The sequence below is a fragment of the Panulirus ornatus genome, chromosome 56 (assembly GCF_036320965.1).
Source record: "Panulirus ornatus isolate Po-2019 chromosome 56, ASM3632096v1, whole genome shotgun sequence".
In the NCBI taxonomy this organism is placed as follows: Eukaryota; Metazoa; Arthropoda; class Malacostraca; order Decapoda; family Palinuridae; genus Panulirus; species Panulirus ornatus.
Window position 1 is genome coordinate 3,488,922 of NC_092279.1, and position 18,144 is coordinate 3,507,065.

The window sequence follows — 18,144 nt, forward strand, 5'->3', positions numbered from 1 at the left end:
TTACTATGCAGCCAGAGGAGGTTTTCATTGGCTCTGTTACTTTGACAAATACATTACGTATATTTCTACGTGTGTTAACCCGACAATCTCCACGCTTTACATAGCCATTATAACTTTATGAAATACCATAATATAAATCAAGAGAAAGCACCAAATCAACCTCTGTAGACTTCAATCATAAAAAAACTCGATAGAACACCAATGGCAGCCATTCCTAGTGTTAATAGGAGGGGGGGGGGGGGGCAATCTAGACCTCAAGCTTGCTATACCACTCAAGATTTCATCTATAATTCTATACAAACACATAAGTAACATCCCTAAACGAGTATCTTGCCATTAATGACTTCAAAAAGCAATTGTCTACACGCAATAAGATGGCCAAACCTCAAGGATGAGTTCGCCTGCGAACTGAATCGAGACAAGCTGTGGTCTGGGGTGTGTGCCCCCCCCCCCGGTTTGAAACGAGCTATGGCCTGGGGTATGTGCCCCCCCCCGTTTGAGACGAGCTGTGGCCTGGAGTGTGTGCCCCCCCCGGTTTGAGACGAGCTGTGGCCTAGGGTGTGTGCCCCCCCACCCCCCCGTTTGAGACGAGCTGTGGCCTGGGGTGTGCCCCCCCCCGTTTGAGACGAGCTGTGGCCTGGGGTGTGTGCCCCCCCCCGATTTGAGACGAGCTGTGGTCTGGGGTGTGTGCCCCCCCCATTTGAGACGAGCTGTGGCCTGGGGTGTGTGCCACCCCCCCCCCCCCCCCCCCCCCCGTTAGAGACGAGCTGTGGCCTGGGGTGTGTGCCGCCCCCCCTCGGTTTGAGACGAGCTGTGGCCTGGGGTGTGTGCCCCCACCCCCCCCACACACAACACCTTAACCTCTAGGGAAGTTCAGGGAGAGTTACAAATGTCTAAAGCAGCGAGAAAGGTCTAGGGTGAGGTTGTCTCCAAGAGTCTGGTAGCTAGATGACGGTGAACAATGGCCTGAATTTTTCTATTTTCTTCATATATTTGACCTATGGGGGGGTAGGGGGAAGAACTACCACCAACCCCCGTTAAGTTGCAAGTAGCAAGTTCTAGAAACCTGGTACGACATATGTTATCAACCCTTTCATCTTAAGGGTGAATTCACCACGGCGAACCAACCTCAAACCAACCCAAATGATCAGGAGGACAATCAACCCCAAAGTACAAGAAAATTATTAGTCTTACGTTTGGCTGGACTATTTACCTTTGCTCGTTGGACCACGTTCTTGACAAGGGAGCGACTGTGATCACTTGCAGCGTGCGGCCGGACACGAAGCCGAACATTACCAGCGAAGAGAAGACGGCCAATTATGAACGCACAAAATCTCCAGCGAACGAACGACATGAAGTCAGAGTGCTATTTGATACATAGGAAATTATTTTATAGATTTGCCAAAACCATAAATGTCATTGTCTTTGCAATAGATACTTTCTTTAGACTTTATCTAAAATGATAGTTTAAAGAAATTCAGAAAACAGACTTAGAATACATTTTTACTCGAAAAAAATCTTAAATTATATGCAAAATATTATACCCTTTGCTTCAATACTGGATCTATGAACACACAAAAGTGAAGAATCAGGAATCAGAGAGATTCTTTTAAATATGTATTCTAATAAACAAATGATGTAAGTTCAGTTTAAACAAAAATTAACTAGATCTAGCAGCTTTGGTCAGTCTAATTCCGAAACAATTTTGATTTGATTTTCTTTTTAGCTCTGCCCTTTTAGTGTCATTGTGTCGTATATTTTCATTATATTCATTTCACCCATACATTCTCGTAGGACTTCGATCATCTCAGCCACTCTTCTATAGGGAGGGGCGAGTGGCCCAGTGTTAAAGACATGCAATTAAGATAGAAAATATCTATAATTTTCAGTCCATTATTCTAAATACTTTTAATGAGATGTTCAAATAATGCTTGAGCAGGCAGGCTGAGGGGGAAAGACTTGAAAAACATCAACATTAACTCCCTCCATATAAGTAGAGGAGGGTACATATAGATGGCAAATGGATTCTTCCTTTCCTATCATTGTGTAGCTTATTTAAGGTCGATATGTTTCCAATTAATACAAATGACCCATGAGTAATTGCATAGTTTCTCTTAAACGAAGTTACGTCTTTGTCCGCGTGTCTTCATTTAACTAAAAAAATATCCCAATAGAGTAATTGATGAAATCCCATTTGCAAAACCAATTCAGCAGTTACTCTAAAGATATACAAATACTAAAGATTTATTTGGGATTATTAATACACACTCAGGCGACTACTGGGATGAAACATAACTATTATTGGATTAATTATGTTCAAGGTTGACGACATGACGACACCGACGTCAGTGCCACGTACGACGGTTCGGAGGCGGGAGACACGTAAACAAACTCGACCACGGGGGACCAGTCAGCTGAACTGTGAGGTATTGGGCCAAAGGCTTCCCATTGTAATGGAATATCGGTGGCATTAATTAGTTATTATATAGGACTTATTCTAATTAGGATGGCTACGATTACACTGACTCGTATTTTTATCTAACTCCTCTAATTCATCTGAAAGTAGGAAGTTTAAATGGTTGCTGTGGTGGCTGCCAGGGAGACGTGTTTTTGGAGGGGTAATGGTGTAATATCAGTCTGAATGGAGAAACTAAGTATGTGGATAGATCTAGATATTTATGAGTTAAGTTCAGGACAATACGGGTTAAATTGTTACCGGCGTCCTAGAGGATAATGTTAGAACCCATTAGGCCATCTTTCACCCTAACTGAACCTTTAAACTTGGGTATAACCTCACCGTTAACCAAACCCATAAAGTTATACATCAACCTCATATAATTGTTGCAAAGAAAAATAGCACCGGCAATAATTGCTTAAACTTTCCCATTATCTTCTTTACTCAGTAAGCAATTTATTGAGGTTGATTTTAGCATAAGAATTGGCCTAAATTACTTTTTTTTTCAATATTGTGCTACAGGGCACCACTCTCTTGCAAGTCGTCTGTCTTCTGAGGTGCTCAGTAATCATTGAGGTTGAGGGCGAGATTGATGGGAATGTTGAAGACGAGTTTGTTCGTTAATTTAAAAGTTCTGTTACGGTGAGCATTCAAGTTCAATCTCAACATCTTTGTGGCCACTTGATGAGGTTGAGGGTAAGGATAATGCATTGTGCGTAAGGTTGAACGTGTTGTTTTGCATGAGTCTGAAGGTTCAGTTCGCGTGACGGTTGGCATGGATTGCCATTATTTTATATTGTCATTTTGGGTGTTGCTGACATGTTTACATCATCGTCCCCTTGGTTGGTAGCACAAAGGCCCCTGTTACCCTGAGGAGAGTCATTATGCATGTTGGTTGGTTGGATGTTTGGGCCTTAGCATTGTCGGCTACTTGCATCATTAAAGTTCCGCATCAAGTTACCTTCGCTAACGAAAAAAAACTTAAACACGAGTAGGTGTTAAGGGTGATTTTAAGATCACATACACCCTCACTGTGAGTCATCCTCAGGTGTTAAAGATAATTCTGAGATCATATACACCCTCACTGTGTATATGACTTACCAAGAGTGGCACCCCACAGGACAGTATTCACACAGGATAACATGTAAAACTAGCAATCCAGCCCAATGTTCATCCTAACCCACCTTTCAGAGTAGGTACTTATCCAGATTTCATCATGATGGTCCAGAAATTAATAGAAATGTCCAGTGTTCAGATGGTATCCTCGTCAGGATGCAGTTAGTATAGATCTCATGTGAGAACAGGCAAGCACCAAACAACACGTGCACATCTTGGTGTGGCCTAAGTAGCATATTAGCAAACACATTTATTCTTTCTTTCAAACTATTCGCCATTTCCCTCATTAGCGAGGTAGCGTTAAGAACAGAGAAACTGGGCCTTTGAGGGAATATCCTCACCTGGCCCCCTTCTCTGTTCCTTCTTTTGGAAAATTAAAAAAAAAAATAATGAGATACAGATACAGATACATAATTACATATCAGGTGGTGATACCAATACATTTTTTCCTTTGCCTTACCCTAATCTGTTTGTTTACACCAAAATGATAAATCTCACCACAGAAACTGAAAGATTTGTTTTTCATAATGTTTTAATTTCAGTTCATCAAAAGTTCCTCTCCTTTAGAGATGTTGAAGAAACAAAACTGGATATTTTAGAATGCATGTATCTATAATTCATTTAATATTCATTAACTAAATGCTTTCTTTTTTTAAAGTTGAAAAACTGCAATACTTTGCCAGCTTCATCATTCTTTATTGTCAAAATCAGAATGTGAAAAGCTGTGTGCAAACCCAAAGACATTTATGGAAACTTATCGTGTATGGGTGAAAGTGGCGAATATAAATAAGGATTCAGGACTCTGCAAAATGCCTGTTGTAAATACACTGGACATTTTACCAAAACAGTGCATGGAGAATGGAAAAATATAGGTATATAACATGTTTATAATTGATAAATCATTTGAAAGATTGAAAATGGAAAATTATAGTAGTTTAGGTACTCCAGTTTGGTCTATAGCATAGCCAGGTAGCTAGAATGCTGCTGTCAGCCCATGGGCAGTGGTAATATGTGGACCTCTTTGAGATATTATTATCCTTATCATGATAACCTCAGGACCCTTTTTATGGGGCTCCGACAGCTTCAAGACTGTGGTACAATCAGAAACAGGAAAATGATGGACTCCTCAGGAGAAAGAAGCTCCTTATCTATTCCCTCTTATCATCTGATGATAATACAGCTTTGCTGAAGGTGACATTGCTCATGGTATAATTACAAGCAGGAAGAGTCTGGTAACACCGCTCTTGACATACAGACATTTCAAAACAGTTACATTTCATAATAGTTACGTATAGTTATAACTAAGTTGAAATTAATCGTATTAGTACCCAGTATTAGATTATATTTTGTACTTATTACATAAGTAATGCAATGATAATTGAATACTGGTTAGGATTAAGGATGAGATGTTTTAAGTTGTGTCACAATTAGAGACTTTAATTATTTATAATGGTGTCAAGAGGAATAAGATGTATGAACTTCTATAGAGATACAGTAATTATATTCATTTGCAGTATAAGGTGAAACTGTACCATACAAAGTAAATACATTACCAGTCAAATGATTTATGCTCTTCATCAGTATTTCAGTTGAAAGACATGGCATACAATGAAGCGATGGTCGTGGTTGTCACCGGTGGCTCAGGTTTAGTAGGCCAAGCTATACAAACTGTAGTTGAGCAAAGCAGAAATGTTAATGAAAGGTGGATTTTCCTAAGCTCCAAAAATGCTGACCTCAAGTAAGTATAGAGTAGATGTTCATTATTTTTCTGAAATGTAATGTAATGATTTTTAAGCTTTGCAAATAATTTGATACCTGGATTAATCTCATGTTTAGATGAGACATTATCTGATGATTTTCTTTAATACAGAAGTGCGAGTGAAACCTGTGCTGTCTTTGAAAAATACAAACCAACTCACGTCATTCACCTTGCAGCTATGGTTGGAGGACTCTACCGAAATATGAAGTATAACTGTGATTTCCTAGTATGTTTCATTAATAACTTCTTACTTCCATGACTTCAGAATCATGGAGGAGTTGGGTAACTGCCACAGTCACCATGAATTTATGGCTGCTTGTTTATATTTCATTCTCTGGAAGACTATGTCGGGCCTGTTATGGTAGAGCATTTTGGTGATTTTTACTTATTGAGAAGAGTATACTGAATTTGATAAAGATAACTGATTATCAGGGACCCACTAGTGGGCTATTTCTTTGACCTTAGGAGAGGGATTTTTACACTTCTGTAGGCATGATTAACAAGTTTTAGTTGAAAATTAAGAGGTATTTCCATAGGCTAATTAATGTTGTATAATTACTTTTCTTCCTCTCTTTCTTGTTTCTGTAACATATCACATTGCCCCTGCATCTAAAATAAGATAATACATGCACACTATTTCCCAAAAATATTGAGTGACCTCCAGGCATTCAAAGCCAAACTGCAACACATGATTACTATGCTGAAGAAATGTGAATGCTGCTTTGGCAGTTATATGAATTAAGTAGACACTGTTTATTTATGTTGGTAAATAAAAGTGTGAGAAATAAACACCATTATCATAATAGATTTACTCGAAGAGGGAAGTATAAGGTATTGTGATTATCAAAACCAGAGAATATGGATGAAATATTTTGAAATGTTAGTGAATGCTAGGTTATGCAGGGAAACTTGGAAATTGACAGCAGGTATACTTTTAGAGAGAATATTCAAAGAAAATAAGATATGAAGAGTTTAAAAGTTGAATATGGTAGTTTACAGTGCAGGTGTGTTTTTAGAATTTTTATGTAATGTAACTTGAATGATTGAATAAGTATTACTTAAGCTTAGAATTTAATACCGATAGAATGAAGCATTACTTAAGCTTAGAATTTAACACAGATAGTATTTGTTGTGGTATGCCATTACAGAGGCCCGAGCCAGGCGGGTCAAACTTTCCATCCTGCTTTTGTATTTAGTTAAGACTTGTCTCTCAGTTCTTGAAAAAGAATTTTTTCTTGATATTACGATTTTGTTTCATTGAACTTTTTAACTGACTTAATTCACTTTTACTATCAGCGCTTCAATCAACTGATAAATGACAATGTACTGGAAGCCTGTAAGAAAATGAAGGTGAAGAAAGTTGTGTCCTGCTTGTCTACATGCATATTCCCGGACAAAACTCCCTACCCAATTGATGAGACAATGGTTTGTGGTTTTTTGAATTGATGAGAAGAAAGAATGGATGTTTTGATGCTGTGTTTTTGTTTTAGTTTGTTTTTAATTTGAATGTGGACAATTTTTATTGCATCTTTATTACCAGCCTCCTCAGTTGTCAAATATATCTATGTGTATGTTATTATTCAGGCACTTATATGGGTGACTCTCTATGTAATTTGTAATAATATTACCATGCAAATCACCCCAGTACCAGTCTACACTGGAAATTAACTCTCGTTATTAATTTGTTATAACAATTATCGACTCTGGTCCTCACTGATTGCGTATCAAAGGTCTGTAAGTCTTATTAATCCTTGTCTCTTTTATAAGGTTCATAATGGCCCCCCTCATCATTCAAACTTTGGCTACAGCATGGCTAAACGTATGATTGATGTCATGAATCACGCTTATCACGAGCAATATGGCTGTAATTTTACTTCAGTGATTCCAACTAATGTATATGGACCACATGACAACTTTAATCTAGAAGATGGGCACGTTTTACCTGGACTTATACACAAGGTTTGTAAATTTCTTCTTTTTTCACAGGTGTCGATTAAAAGTGGTCAGTCTGTCAGTACATTTTAAATAATTTGCTTCTTTACAGCATAATCAAGGTGTATTTTTGCTTTTTCATTCATTGATGCATGACATTCAGATCTGTATTCCATGTGTCCATCCATCTTATCTGTGAGTTCTTTGCAAGAGCACTATACCTATCCCATCGAAACCACTCCATATTTAACTAGCAAAAAGTTACCACATTACCAAGAAAAAAGCTTGCCCCTGCTTTATACTTTGGCCACATATGTGGGCATATCTCCCCATACCCAACACTCCCACCCGACTAATATAACATATACACACTGAAATAACTTGACAGCAGTTTAGAAAGGTCTTTGGTATAACACCAAGACTTTCTTAGAAGTTTGGAATGATTATAAGTTATGGAAATAAGTTAGTTGACATCACTTCTCTGATTTAAACATTACTATTTTCAGGTGTATATGGCAAAGCAAAATGGAACTCCCTTTACCATTTGGGGAACTGGCAAACCTCTAAGACAGTTTGTATATTCAATGGATTTAGCGAAGCTAATGATTTGGGTGCTGCACGAGTATAATGAAATAAATCCCATCATCCTCTCAGGTAAGGAAGTTTAGAAAATATCTTTAGAGAAGACTGTTTCAAGATTAGTTATCCTTTAGTTTCGAAGGCCAAGAATTTTTTGTCTTGTTATCCAAAGATAATCATCTCTTCCACAGAAATTACTAATGTGTCTTTAGAAAACATACTCACTTAACATACATACTTATATAACCCCAGGATGCCTTCTATGGGTCTCCTTCAGCTTTAAGCAAATGCTATTAATATTAGCAAAGAAATGATGGACTCCTTTTCATCCATTAAGGATGATACAGCCTCATTGCAGGTGGCCATTCCCTCACATTGTGACTTCATGGTGCCAGAGTATATATGGTTTGGAGATATGGATAGAATGAGTGAGGAGTGGTTGACAAAAAGGATGTACATGTTGAAAGTGTAGGGGAAAAGAAGGGCAGATCAAACTGGAGATGAATGGATGGAGTGAAAATTAATTTGAGCGGTCAAGGCCTGAACATGCACGAAGGTAACAGGTAGGTAAAAGGTAGAGTGAATTGGAACAATTTGTTATACAACTGATGATGTAGTGTCAGTGGACTGAACCAGGGCATGTGAAGTGGCCAGGGGAAACTATGGAAAAGTTTATGGGGCCTGATTTGTGGATAGGGGGCTGTGGTTTTGGTGCATTGCATATGACAGCTAGAAAATGGATGAGAAACCAAGCTGTCAGACGTATATCCCCACCTTAAACAGGTAAAAAGATTTGTTACTTCAATAAAACCTGACCCATGAAAGTCTTATTCTGAATTGTTATAGCTGGCTTTTTTTCAGCATCTGGATAACTTACTGGGTTTTGCCCTCATGGGTTTATATCGCAAGTGCAAAGTCACCTTTGGTGAGGTGGTATCATCATCATCATTTGATGAAACAGATTACAGTCTCATCAGTCAAAGAACTTCTCGCTTCAGAGGAGTCAACCTGTCCCAGCTATTGATTGTAATGCAGAGTTGCACGAGCTCCCGAAAAAGTGGTCTTGGAGTAAAACCATAATTTTTTTCAGAAAGGGATACTAGGATGATTTTTAATGGTTATAATCTTTTTTCATACTTGATGTGCCATTTTTCACATAGCAAGGTAGCACTAGAAACAGATGAAGAAAGGCCTTGTTCACTCAGTTTAACGTAACTGGTTCATAATACATCAAAATCAAAGCCCTTTATCCAGAGTCAAGTCTGACAAACCTCAATGGTTTTCCTTAAACAATTCATTCGGTCTTGTTGGGCCCATTGACTAACATTTTACCCCTTGTATACCACTTTGCTCCAATTTACTGTATCCCATGAATGTCTCTCATCCTTCTGCATGTTCAGGTCCTGATAACTCAAAGCATCTTTCACTCCATCCTTCCATCTTCCCCTTAGTTTCCTCCAACGACCAGGGAGGTATATTACCAATACTACCCACCTGGGTATTGGGAGGGTTAGTGACATTTGCTTAATGAGCAAGCACTTCAGTGGTGTCAAGTTGCACTCCCCTGACCCCGGTAGCTGTCTTTTCATTCTGCCTCACTAACACATGGACTACTGGCATTCTCTCCACAAATGTATATAATCGCTCCTTGTCATATGTGACACTTGACAACACTCAACGCTCACAGATCATTCTTCATAACTAGTTTTTCCTGCGGTGAGCACTTTGCACTCGCCCTGTCTTTTGGCAAAATGGTAGGAGCAATAGATTAAAATAGTGAACATTTAGGCAGAAGCATTAGGTCGAAGTAGTTGGTAGGATTTAGATAATAGGTAGTAGGACCATTAGGTAGGAGCCTCAGCGAACACTGCACTAGAGTTGCCCTCTGCCAGTGGCCTGTTAAGGATGAGGCATGAAGGCTAAGAAGCAACACTGGAGTTCACTAGGTATGGTGACTAATGCCGTGACCACCCCTCTGAGGGAATTCCAATTGGAACAGATATCAGATATAGATAGATTCTACTACATATACCCTTTTAGCCATATATCCAAACCATTTCACCAGACCCTCTTTAACTCCATCAGTCATACCCTTCTTACCAAAACATCTCTCTTATAAGAGCTCAATCAACCCTTCACACAACACATATTGTCCTCAAGCATTTCATTCCCAGCATATTTGCCTCCTTCCATAATTTTTTATCACTGGGTTTTGCCATGCATCCATACAACACCCTTGAGGCTTCTATAAAATGAAATATTCCGTCTTTGTCCTCTTTTGACACTGACTTTCCTTTTTATGTACTACTTTCTATGTCCAGGACCTTATCTCCCTTGCCCATCCTATGACTTACTTCAGTTGCCATGGTTCCATCTGCAATATCCACTTTCAGGTATCTAATAGACCACTTATTCCAGGTTCTTTCCACTTGGACTCGCTCTTCAACCTGCCTTTCTCACTCCCATGCTAAGCTTAATAATTTCATTTTAATTCACATTAACTTTTTACTTTCTATTTTTACACAAACTCCAAACTCATATTTTTTTCATACTTATTCACCATTTCCCACTTCATTGAGGTACCACCAGGAACAGAAAAAGGAATGACCTCATTTGCTCACATCCACTCCTTAGCTGTCAAGTCTAATGCACTGAAATCAGAGCCAACTTGTCCACAATGAGGGCACCTAGACCTTTCTATGATTTCCCATGACTGCTTCAAATGAACTACTGGCCATTGACTGAACACTTCCTTCTATATATTACATTGCTCCAATTCACTATCATGTGCATGCTTTACACCCTCCAGCATGTTCAGGCCAAACCTCTCAAAACCAATTTCTTTGTCCCTTAATATCCAGTTTTCTCCTTCTCCCTTTCCCCCACCCCCCCACTCCTTGTTCCCCTCACCTCTGATACATGTATCCTCTTCATCAGCTTCTCTTTCATACTCTCCACATGTCCAAACCTTTTCAACACGCCCTCCTCAGCTTTCTCAACCAAGCTCTTCTTATTACCACAATTTTCTCTTACCCCGTTCTTACTTACACCACTTTTGTCCTCAAACATTTCACATGTAACACATTCACCATCTTCCTTATGTTCTTATCTATATCCCAGGCCTTGCATCCATACTACACATCAGGACTACTATACTATCAGACTGGCTCATCTTTGCACTTCCAGAGAGTTACATCTTTTTCTACTAATTCCTCAATGTGCCCAGGACCTCACTTCCTCACCCACCCTATGGCTTACTTCAGCTTTCATAGTTCCCTCTGCCACCATATCAACTCCCACGTATCAGAAACTTTTCCTCCAAATTTTCTTTCAAACTCCTACCATAGCTATAAGCTTTATGTTTCTGTGGTGTTTAAATTTTCCAGCTTAGGATTCTTTTGCTTGAGATGGTTTGAATTCTTTCACTAGTGAAGTCAGTACCTTAACAGTTTGATGAAAAGTTGATTGTCTTAATGCCATTTTATAATTGTATTTAATTACTTATCTTTCTTCATAAAACAGTTGATGAACAAGATGAAGTTTCGATCAGAGAAGCAGCTGAGATGGTTGTTGAAGCTTTTGATTTCAAGGGAGATGTTGTTTATGACACCACAAAAGCTGATGGACAGTTTAAGAAAACTGCTTGTAATGTCAAACTGAGGACATATTTACCAGACTTTCAATTTACTCCCATCAGGCAAGGAATAAAGGAGACAGTGGACTGGTTTATAGAAAATTATGAAAGCGCAAGAAAGTAGAGCAGAGCTGACAGTTGAGATGGTAACACTTTTGAATATTTTAGATTTCCTACATGTTTCATAGTTTTTTCATAAAACTGCAGTGAAGGTATTGACTGTTAAAGCTGAAAAAGCTGAGGATCATAGATAGTGTACTTGAATATCTATTCTCATGCCACTGCATTATTTATGATGTATGTTTCTGTGTTATAATTTATTAGTTACAGTCATTCACTGGAAAGCTGATGAAATTGCAACATGGTGTCATTGTGTTTTTATTGTGCTATTCATCTTTTTACCTTTAAAAGATTAAAGAGTTAATGTATGTAGAATGTTTTTCATATATTTATTTGTAACTGCAAGTTTTGAAGACACAACATTGGAAACATATGCAGAGAAATATTCACTGTTGATTTGGCAATTTTTTTTTTCCATTCTTGATCACCATTTCCCATGTTAGTGAGGTGGCACCAGGAACAGACAAAGAAAGGCCACATCCACTCACATCCATTCTCTAGCTGTCATGTGTAATGCGCAGAAACCTCAGCTCCATCTCCACAACCATGCCTCACAGTCCTCTCCGTGGTTTGCCCTTGTTCTGTCCACTGACAGCACATCAGCCCCTGTATACCAAATCATTCCAATTCACTCTATCCCATGCATGCCTTTCATCTTTCTGCATGTTCAGAATCTTTTTCACTTTACCCTTTCATCTCCAATTTGGTCTCCCCATACTCTTTGTCCCCTCCACATATATCTTCTCTGTCAACCTTTCCTCACTCACTCTCTCTGTATGTCCATACCATTTCATCACATCCTCTACAGCTTTCTCAACCACACTCTTTTTATTACCACATCTCTGTCTTACCCTTTTATTACTTTTATTACTCAATCAAACCACCTGACACTACAAATTGTCCTCAAACATTTCATTTCCAACAACCACCTTCCTCCTGCACAGTCATATCTATAGCCATCCACATTAATTTTTACCTATGTCAGTCTAGAATTCACTTCTTACACTCACACACTTCTTCCTGAACTCTTGTCCTCTAACCAGCCTGACTTTATTCTCTAAGACATTACCAAACCTTTATCCTTGAGCATTGTTTCCCTTGGATCCAGAACGTCCAGGTTTCTTTTCTCAGACATACTACCAAACTCTCCTCTCTTCTCATCTTGGTTATATTAACTTACATTTAGACATCCTAGCTTGAGCATTCAAGGAGGATGAGCACTCCTTGCTTGGCCCCTTCTGTTCCTTTTTTTTTTCTTTTAAACTATTCGCCATTTCCCGCGTTAGCGAGGTAGCATTAAGAACAGAGGACTGGGCCTTTTTTGGAATATCCTCACCTGGCCCCACTCTGTTCCTTCTTTTGGAAAATTAAAAAAAAAAAAAACGAGAGGGGAGGATTTCCAGCCCCCTGCTCCCTCCCCTTTTAGTCGCCTTCTACAACACGCAGGGAATACGTGGGAAGTATTCTTAATCCCCCATCCCCATTTCATTTAGAAAATGAAATACGAGAAGGGAAGGGTTTCCAGCACTTTGCTCCTGCCCCCTTTAGTCACCTTCTATTATGTAAGCGAAATACTGTAATCTCATTGTCGTGTAGTAAGAAGTGAACTAGTTATTTATTTTTCATCCACATTTATATTTGTTTCAACCTACTTGGTATTGTAGCATTAGTTCTAAGCAATCTTACATCCATTTAACGTTGCTGTTTTCAATTTCTTTATTCTATGATAAGTGTTACCCCTTAGTTTTCTAATAATGTTTTGCTTCCTGTCTCCTGATTTCTCTCTCTGCAGTGTGTATTAGTCACACTTAGGAAACCTTCATTTTGTCATGTATTTCTGATTTCTTAAAGGAGGATAATAGCGACTGGTAAACTTGTTTGATAACTAGACCATTGTGCAGAATTAATCAACAATTTTGGGGTACTCAGGTAAAGAGTTAAATGATTAAGGGTGTGAAGGTGGTCAGTTAAAGGAAAAATTTTCATGTGTCACCATGTTGTTTGGGAAAGTATCAATAGTCAGGAAAGCAGAAATAGGTGATAGGTAGATGCAACTGAAAAAGATTAAAAGAAATAAGAAACAGTAGCTGTATTCATTATCCATAATTGATCTCTTATCTAGCAATATTCATTTTGCTGTTGAGGTTACTTACTGTAATCATTAATTTCATCTTAGATAAATTCTAATAGGATTTAATTCAGAATTTGTACTAGTATTCGGTATGTACATTTTATGCTATTATTATTGTAAAAATTGTGTTCCAAATGTGTATTTTTGGTTGGTTTTATGCTGGATTATTTCACATACTAAATTGTTTATGCTGCTTCGACTTTAATTAAAGGAATTGAAGGCAAGTTATATTTTTACTCACAAACTGGGTCATTCAGTTGTTGTTTTGGATTATTGCAATTATTTGCCATATTCATTATAATGCTGTTCAGGGGCCTGAACATGCAGGAGGGTGAAAGGAGGGCAAGGAATAGAGTGAATTGGAGCAATGTGGTATACCGGGGTTGACGTGCTGTCAGTGGATTGAATCAAGGCATGTGAAGCGTCTGGGGTAAACCATGGAAAGCTGTGTAGGTATGTATATTTGCGTGTGTGGACGTGTGTATATACATGTGTATGGGGGGGGGTTGGGCCATTTCTTTCGTCTGTTTCCTTGCGCTACCTCGCAAACGCGGGAGACAGCGACAAAGTATAATAAAAAAATAAATAAATAGATATTTCCAAGATTTTTAGGATAACAAGTCCATACATACACTGAAAATCCTAATTAACCAATCAACAACACAGTCACCCCTTTTAAGAAGTTCAGCTGTCATGATATTCACTCAAGCCAACATGCCACAATTCCTTTCATGCACATCTTTCACCATCTGTTCTCTTTTTACCAAACCAATTTGAATTTCCATGACTCTCTTCCTTTGCATTCCTCCCCGACCCAAACACCCTTCATCTGCCACAATCAGTAATAACACTGATCAACAAAATTTTTACTTTTTTGGTCCCACAAACTAAAATAGGCAGACCTTATAGTACTTTTTAAGCTAAATTTGAATATTTTTAAAAAAAATTCTATCAGGCATGGTATTTAAGTGACAGAGCAATTAAATTTTACAATAAGTGGATATTACTCATTTATAAATAAGACTGGTTTTACACTTAAAAGACTTACCTGTAAAATGTAGAACTGTATGATTTTTGGCTATATTTGACATCAGAAACATCCCTCCTTAGTGTCCACCAGCAATCTGCTAAAAAGAGGGGCTCCACTTATATTTGGCCTCAGGAACATCCCTCCTTAGTGTCCACCAGTAATCTGCCAAAATATAGGTGGCTCCACTTTCCTTGGTACTACTTTTCCATGTCCAAAATATCCTGGTGAAATATTTCACTGTGCTCATCACTGATGGCCTCAAGATTTACTGGAAAGAAGTATAAGTGCATGTAAAAAAAGAATTTTTAGACTTAATGCACCCACAGTAGTTTTCTGACCTGTGATTCCCCCTAAAAATCTTTGCAAACTCTCTTAAATGACAGCCATGCAGTTTTTTCAGTTTCACTTAGCTCTTCATTGAACTTTTCATCTCGAAGCAGTTCCCTGATCTGTTGTCCAACAAAAATACCTTCCTTGATTTTTGCATCACTGATTCTGGGGAATTTATTCCTCAAATATGTTAATCCATGGCCCGTCTTATCCATACCTTTGATGAGGTTCTTCATCAGTCCTGAGCTTAATGTGCAAAGGAGGCAGATAAATTTTCTCAAGATCAACCAAGAGAAGGGTGATGACATTCTTCTTCCAAGGAGTCAGTGCTGTTTGTTTTGGCCACACTTTCTTTACATGAATTTTCTTGTCCCAGCTGTCATACTCAGAGAGGAAACAACAGAACTTCATGTAACCAAGTTGCATTCTGAGTAAAAGTGCCACACCCTTTAGGTCACCACATACATTCCACTTAAAGTCCCCATACCTAATTTTTTCCAAAAGAAGCTTCATGTCATCATGCAATTCCTTCATGTTAGCTGCGTGAGGAATAGAGGGGAATTTATTTTTGGTGATTCAATAAACAAGCACCATTCATCTGTGTTATATTCATGGCCAAGTACCTCCATAACAGAACGAACATCATAGCAAAACACCAGACCATCTTCATGGGAGAAAAATTCTTTGAAAAAGACATGGCAATCACTATAAAAACAAACTTGATTTTCATTCTGCAGAAGATTCCAGCCATATAACCTGGAGCCCAAAAGTTTGGCTTACTTCTTTAGATGAATTTAAACTGCAGATGAGATCATTAAAATCTCCTTGACTCAGCAATGTGGTTCACATGAAGAACAGCATCCTTCAAATGTTAAAAACATATCATCCTCTACTTGGTCTACTTTCTCATCACTAGACTCATCATCAATCAGTGTCATGTTTCTTGGAGGCTCTGGCACAGGCAATTTCTAGCTGTGAGGTACTGGCCTCATAGCAGATGTTAAATTAGGATATTTAACAGTGTACCTGGATTTTGATGTTATAGCATTTTTGTTTGTCTGGCAGAAGAAGCAATCCAAAGCATGATCTTTGGGTTCTCTTTCCACAACATAGGAATGGCAAAGGCATACAGCATGAACTTTTTGTTCATGCTGTGAGAAGCCTGACACATGTGACAACAAATATGGGGGCCCAACTTTTATCCTGGTCACCTACTTTACTACCAAAGTAAAGCTCATAGCATTTTTTAATGAGGGGTGTGAAAGAATGTTTCTATGATATGAATGTCAATTCACCGCGGTTGTAGCAGAAAGAATTCGGACTACTTAGTTTCTCGGCATTATAATGGCGGAAGGGGGATCAGCACACTTGAATACACAAAAGCGCAATCTGTCAGTGAAAAAGACTGCTTACATATTGAGTTCTAACCTGTAACTGACAGAGAATTGCTACTCGGGAGTGGACAGTTTGAATGTCCCAACATTTCCAGTTGTGTTTCTGCTGGCCCCTAGTGACTAATTCATCTACATTTGTGCCTTCAAAAAGAAGCTACTGCTCTTCACAAACAATGAAAATAGCTGTTTGTTAAACTTTTTGTTTCAAATGCTCCATAGAGCACTAGCATTGTATATAATTTTATGCAAGTCTCCTGGAAACAAAAAAAAAAAAAAAAGAAAATATGGGTGATAGAGAAATTCTAAAAACAGGATTCAGCATCCAAAATACATGAAACTTTTTTTTTTGTCATGGGGCAAAATCTTTGTAGACTACTGTAATATATTAAAAAATGATTAAGACTAAGAAACTAGGTGAAAATTTCAAGAGAAAATATGATTGTATAATCAAGGATGAAATTACTTCCTCATGAATGTGTTACTCTTATATAATTCATAAATACCTTTACATAGAATTAAAAAAATAATAAATTAATAATTTCTATGACAACTAACAAGTCAGCAACTGGATGAAGCTCCTTACCTCTTCCTCTAGACTTGTTACACAATACCAACTGGTGTATATTCTATACTCTTCTCCCTGCTGATTTGTATCACTAATAAATCTTACAAATACTTAATTGTTGTATGAATATCAAAACTGCTAAAATTATGTTAATACTCACAAATATAGTTTGCTTTGTTTCACTGTACCGACAATGGCCTATGCACACTTTTGCCAGATTTTGTTTCAAATTATTATACTGAAACTCTAGGTTTATGGTACAACCACTGAACAAAATTTTCAGAACACCATGCAATATTTTATCTCAATTAATGTTCACAAGAGTTTCTGTAGGTCATAAAGTTAGGAGATAAATATACAAGTATTTCATATTGTAAACATATGTTAAAATGTTTAACTTTTTAAATTGCATTCATGTGCAAATAGTAAAGACGGCATTTCCAAATGTTACTATTTGCTAAACCATCAGAATCCCTGGAAATGTTAATGATCTATACTTTGGAATAATCGCTTGTTTGGCAACTGCTTAGTTCCAACCAAGCTGAACTAAGGACACTTCATTGTGTAATGTCTTTTACTTTTTACTGAGAAAAATGATCCACAAGCCAACCTTTTACGTACCTAGGTGTTGTTTTGACATGGAAGTTGGCATACATGGCTGAAATATTCACACATCTCAACAAATGGAATCTCTCTCTTCAAGAAGATAGAGGTATCTCCCATGCTCATGAGAGTTCCCTCAGCTGCAAGAAGGGAACAGTTCTGTGAACTGTATTTTTTGAAATGTGTTAGTATGAAACAAATGAAAAAAAGACATACGGTGAATTCAACCAAGTTTCTGCTATTTCATTCCCAGCTGTACAGGTCCAAATAAAGAGTAAATAAGGTGAATGTGAGAGAGAGAGATTATTAGCATAAGGAGGGCAAAGAAAAAGAGTTGAAGAATTAAGGTCAGAGTCATTGACAATTGAGTAAACAGGAATAGAGCTTGAAGAAAGATTATGCATGGAGAGGAAAGAGTGAACGCTAAAGGACAGAATTTATGAGGGACACCATTACTGACAAGTAGGAACTGTAATGGAATAATTGTAAAGGAAAC

General features: G+C 38.0%; 2 protein-coding genes across 3 annotated transcripts in view; one reads left to right on the plus strand and one right to left on the minus strand.

Annotated features, from left to right (window-relative positions):
- Rs1 (Dead-box helicase Rs1) overlaps positions 1-1,339 on the minus strand; it is a 71,743-nt gene extending 70,404 nt beyond the window's left edge. Inside the window, exon 1 of one of the 2 annotated variants that reach the window (XM_071693649.1) lies at positions 1,214-1,339. The gene's annotated coding sequence lies outside the window, so the exon portion shown is untranslated. Of the gene's footprint in view, positions 1-1,194 lie in introns of both variants that reach the window. The other variant, XM_071693650.1, reaches the window with a different exon arrangement.
- Positions 1,340-2,343: 1,004 nt separating this feature from the next.
- Gmer (GDP-L-fucose synthase-like protein) lies at positions 2,344-17,160 on the plus strand. The gene is made up of 7 exons (XM_071693656.1): positions 2,344-2,426; positions 5,153-5,309; positions 5,442-5,556; positions 6,627-6,755; positions 7,098-7,289; positions 7,769-7,916; positions 11,364-17,160. Exons 2-7 carry the CDS (start codon positions 5,170-5,172, stop codon positions 11,597-11,599), a joined length of 960 nt encoding a protein of 319 aa, XP_071549757.1. The 5' UTR covers positions 2,344-2,426; positions 5,153-5,169; the 3' UTR covers positions 11,600-17,160.
- The last annotated feature ends 984 nt before the right edge of the window (positions 17,161-18,144 follow it).

Excerpts from the sequence above, each read along its gene's own strand:
- Gmer (XM_071693656.1), top strand. The coding sequence starts at position 5,170 with ATGGCATACAATGAAGCGATGGTCGTGGTTGTCACCGGTGGCTCAGGT. Across the intron at positions 5,310-5,441 it reads TCCAAAAATGCTGACCTCAA|AAGTGCGAGTGAAACCTGTG; the intron begins GTAAGTATAGAG and ends TCTTTAATACAG. Across the intron at positions 7,290-7,768 it reads TACCTGGACTTATACACAAG|GTGTATATGGCAAAGCAAAA; the intron begins GTTTGTAAATTT and ends TACTATTTTCAG.